The following is a 4,099-nucleotide window of genomic DNA, read 5'->3' on the forward strand; positions in this document are numbered from 1 at the left end:
CTCTCTCTCTCTCTCTCTCTCTCTCTCTCTCTCTCTCTCTCTCTCTCCCTCCCTCTCTCTCTCTCTCTCTCCTAAACACAAGTCCAAGGGAACCGCATCCTCTCCTTGAGAAATAGAGGTCCCGCGGAGGAGGTGGAGGCTCTACACTGACTCGCAATTTTTATGGAAGCCGGGAACCAAATCGCCAGCTCATACAACTACAAAGAAGGCATGTGGGTCTTCCAAGTCGAAGTTTGTCCTGAACTCAACAAAAAAAACCACGAAGTTAATTTGTTGTCTGGGGCTTTCAGCAGCTAATGAACCCCGTTGACCCTCGGCCAAGCTCCACCGTAGGGAACTGAATAAGGGCAGGTTGCGAGGAGCAGGTTCCGTGTGCTGCCAGGAAGGCTGGTGGGCAGGTTGGAGAAGCTGGGGATAGGAGGAGGTCCAAGAACGTCGAGGGGGTGGGGGAAGAATTTACGACTCTCATTAAGGGTCAGTTAATTAGTCTGCCATTAGTGGCTCAGGAAAGAGATAAGGCAAAGGCATCTGGGGTGGGGGTGGGGGTGTAGGTTGCTATTTCTCTTTGGAGTTACTGGTTCCTTTAAGGATCCTCCTCACCTCGTAACTGTCTTGGACTCCCCCGAACCTCAGTATTCGCAGGTCTTGGGTATATTAGCCCCAGACCTAGAGAAGAGGGTGGGATGGGGGATCAGACTAGGAGTTGCAAGGAGTCTGGAGAGAATGAGAGAGTAGATTACTAGTTCCCCCCTTTTTCTTTTCTTTCCTTCCTTCCTTCCTTCCTTCCTTCCTTCCTTCCTTCCTTCCTTCCCCAGCCTTCTTCCCCTCTTCTTTTCCTTTTCTATTTATCCACTCTAGGGATTTTAACTTCCTGAACTTGTAGAACTCCTGGGACATGGAACTGTTTCTTTCTGGAAGAGTAGTCAGGAAAAGGAGCGTGGATGGTGAGGTATAAGTCGGGGTGGGGGGAGGGCGGTACCACACCGAAGAAACCATCTGGGCAGGGGACCTGATGAAAATGGCCAAAAAGGTTCTTGTTTGCTAGAGTGAGAAAAATGCAGAGCCCGACTTCTGGACCTGAGAACCTAGGATGTTTTGTTTTTAATAAAGAAATGCAAAACGCGTCAGCCCGCATCCCCTTTCCTCAGTGTTCTCCCGCATCTTCTTTCCTTTACGTTTCTTAGTTCAAGTCAACTACCTTATGCTGCCACTTAACAAGATTTACCTGAGCTAGAGAGTAAATCGAACCCCAGAGGAAGTAACTTCCCAGTCTGGCTGACTGATTTCAGTCTCAGAGAAAAGGACTCCCGAGTGTTTCCTCACAGAGCTAGCTAGCGGGCACTTCCAGTCGCTAGCTCCAGTCCGTCAGAGTTTTGCTATATCCGCCTCAAAGCTGTGCAGACAGAAGCAAGAACTTCTATAGAGGATATTCTCTCTCGCTCTCTCGCTCTCTCTCTCTCTCTCACACACACACACACACACACGCGCGCGCGCGCGCGCACACACACACACACACAAGCCCTAGGAGCCCCAGAACCCTAAAGAGATGTTTCTCTGATCATTTTCCTAAACCCTGATGCTGACCTTCCTCATTCAATGCAGGGCAATACCACCCCCCCACCCCCACTCCTCCATACACACACCAGCCTTCGCTGGTCCCCAACTTCCCGGTCCCCAACTGCCAGCCCACCTCCTCAATACTTTCTACCCCGGCCGACAAAAGCAATGCAGAAAATAAATGCCTTTCTGGACGGGAAAGAAGGGAGGGCACAGGTTGAAGTATAATCTGAAGCAGCTCACGTCCCGAACAGCCAGATTTAGAAATTAAACAAGTCAATTCTACCGTGTCTAAAACAAGCAAGGTCTTTAGTGTTTCAGGAAAGAGAAGGCGATATAAAGGGGAAGGGGATACATGCCAACTCAAGCCTTCCCTAGAACTGATCTGGGGTTAGGACAGACAAGGGGAGGGGAAGGCATCCAGCCGCCCACGAGCAAGGGAAAACGGGCTTCTTTGGTTTTGTTTTGTTTTGTTGTTTTAACTTACCTCGTCCCTTGTCTACAAAACTAGTGATAGTATTGGCAGCCTTGGAGGATTGGAAGAAGCTGGCATTGATCCCCAGTTTTTCTGCGATGGAATAGGTCCTGTAAATGGACAGCATGTACTCATGGGGCACCACCCGGGGACTCCTGCCCAGCTGCCCGTGAGTCTCGGACTGCCGCTGCTGGGAACTGGGCTGCTCGGGCTGCGGCTCCTGGCGTGCAGGCTGCGGACGCTCCTGCCGCGGAGGCTCGTCCGCCTGCTCCGGGTTCCCCTGGCCCGCGGCGCTTTCTCGCGGTGCCCGGGACATCTTCCCTTCCTTGCGGCTCCTCATGCCCTTGGCTGAGCCCAGCTCGGCGGACGAGGACGAGGACGAAGAGGACGAGGTGGAGGTGGAGGATGAGATAGAAGCCTGCTGGAAACCGGGTAAATCCCACAGGAAACTGATGAGGAAGACTGCCGAGAGCAGGGCCCGGTGAGCATCCATGGCGAGCAGCGGCTGATGCTCCACTCAGCCCTTTTCCCTCCTGCGGCTGGAGGCGAGGAGAGCGCGGCGTGGCTTCGGGGCACGGAGAGAGCGGGCTGGACAGCGGCTGCGGGCGCAGGCTACGGCAGGGCTTGCCGTGCGGCAGAGAGTGCAAGGATCCCCGGTCCCACAGCACTAGCCCCGGCCCCGCCACGCCCCCTCCCGCCCCTTGCCGGGAGGGGAGGGCTAGGACTAGAGGCCAGGGTGATGCGGAAAGGAGTTGAAGAGGTGGAGTGGGGGCGAGGGGGCGGGAGCATGTGTGGGAGGGGGAGGCAGCGCCCCCGCGGGACGCGCACTGGGTTGCTCAGGGCTGCGCGTGGCTCGCGGTTGCTGGACACTGGAGCTGGGGAAACGGGAGAAGGTGGGGTGGAGGGACAGCGGAGACGGGGCGAGATGTAGAGTCAGCTGCGGGATTGGGGAAGAAGAGGAGGGAAGGGCAGAGAGTGGGGCGGTCGCAGACACCCCTTGGTGGGCCCGAGGCTGGGTGCCTCGCTGCATCCTGCCCGCCTCCTAACTCTTCAACAATCTCCAGCTCTCCCTCGGAGCTGACCCGTTGGAAGGAAGAGAAGGCGGCGCCCCCCAGAGCCCGCTCCAAGGAGGCGCACCTCCCGTCTCAGCGCACGGGCTGCTGGCCCTAGCTAGTTCTCTGGTCGCGTTCTAGCCCCAAGCTGCCCCTGTTAACCCTCCCCTCTGGGTGTCTGCTCAGTGCCATTGAATCCTCTCAGGCCAACTTCACTGTAAGAGCCTAAGACTGAAACTGTCTCTGAAAGGCTTTGGCTTCCTATTGATTGTCCCTCAGATTGGGGGAAGGGGGGGGGAATGGGAGAGGGTATATCCCTAGGAGCTTCCAACTCAGACTCTAGAGGCAAGGAGCGAGAAGGCACAAGACTGCTACTCTTTCAACATTCCCCGCTGCCACTGTCTCAGCTCTGACTTTCCTCTTTTCCATCCACTTTTGCTACAGAGACCTCAATATGCTCCCACCCCCCAATTCCATCCCAATTTCCCCCTGGTTTCTTCCTCTTGCCCTCAGTATTTCCTCCTTTCCAAAGTTCCCGACATTCCTATTTCGCTTGTTGTTTCCCTTTCCCTGGTTCTGTTCTACCATTCTTCCCTTCCCATCTCTTTACCTCCCACCCTCCTCTCTGTCCTTCCCTTTCCCAAGAATTCCTTCCTTTCTCTCCTACTATGCCATAATCTGGTTCTTCTTCGGCCAACCCACCTTACATCCTCTCAAAGACTTCCCCAGCAATCCCCATCTGTAGATTATAGATTGTTAGAGCTTCCGTAGTTGCACCTCTTCGTTGATGAGGTACCTAAAATCCTGTGGCTTGCCCAAAGTTGACACAATGAGTTAGTAGGCCCTCTTGAATCCAAGCCTTCTGGCTCCCAGTTTCCAATGGATAATCAATTTTCTCTTACTGCTTTCCCACTCATTCTTCCTTTGTATTAGAATCAATTGCACACACACAGTTACTAAAGAGATTCCCTCACACACTTGTTTATAGCTAGTATAGTGGGGAGGGTGGAGGAGG

At 54.3% G+C, this 4,099-nt stretch overlaps 1 protein-coding gene across 1 annotated transcript; it reads right to left on the minus strand.

The window, feature by feature from the left end:
• Positions 1–1,337: 1,337 nt before the first annotated feature.
• Positions 1,338–2,636, minus strand: LOC114033062 (growth/differentiation factor 6-like). The gene is made up of 2 exons (XM_027848514.1): positions 2,045–2,636; positions 1,338–1,393 (listed from the first exon to the last, which is right to left on the minus strand). The coding sequence occupies exons 1-2, from the start codon at positions 2,523–2,525 to the stop codon at positions 1,377–1,379; spliced, it is 498 nt and encodes a 165-aa protein (XP_027704315.1). The 5' UTR covers positions 2,526–2,636; the 3' UTR covers positions 1,338–1,376.
• Between the last annotated feature and the right edge of the window lie 1,463 nt (positions 2,637–4,099).

This window comes from Vombatus ursinus, unplaced genomic scaffold (assembly GCF_900497805.2).
Source record: "Vombatus ursinus unplaced genomic scaffold, bare-nosed wombat genome assembly UNPS02006777.1, whole genome shotgun sequence".
NCBI classification, from domain to species: domain Eukaryota; kingdom Metazoa; phylum Chordata; class Mammalia; order Diprotodontia; family Vombatidae; genus Vombatus; species Vombatus ursinus.

Bases quoted from the DNA above. Each gene is read 5' to 3' on its own strand.
- LOC114033062 (XM_027848514.1), bottom strand. From the start codon at position 2,525: ATGGATGCTCACCGGGCCCTGCTCTCGGCAGTCTTCCTCATCAGTTTC.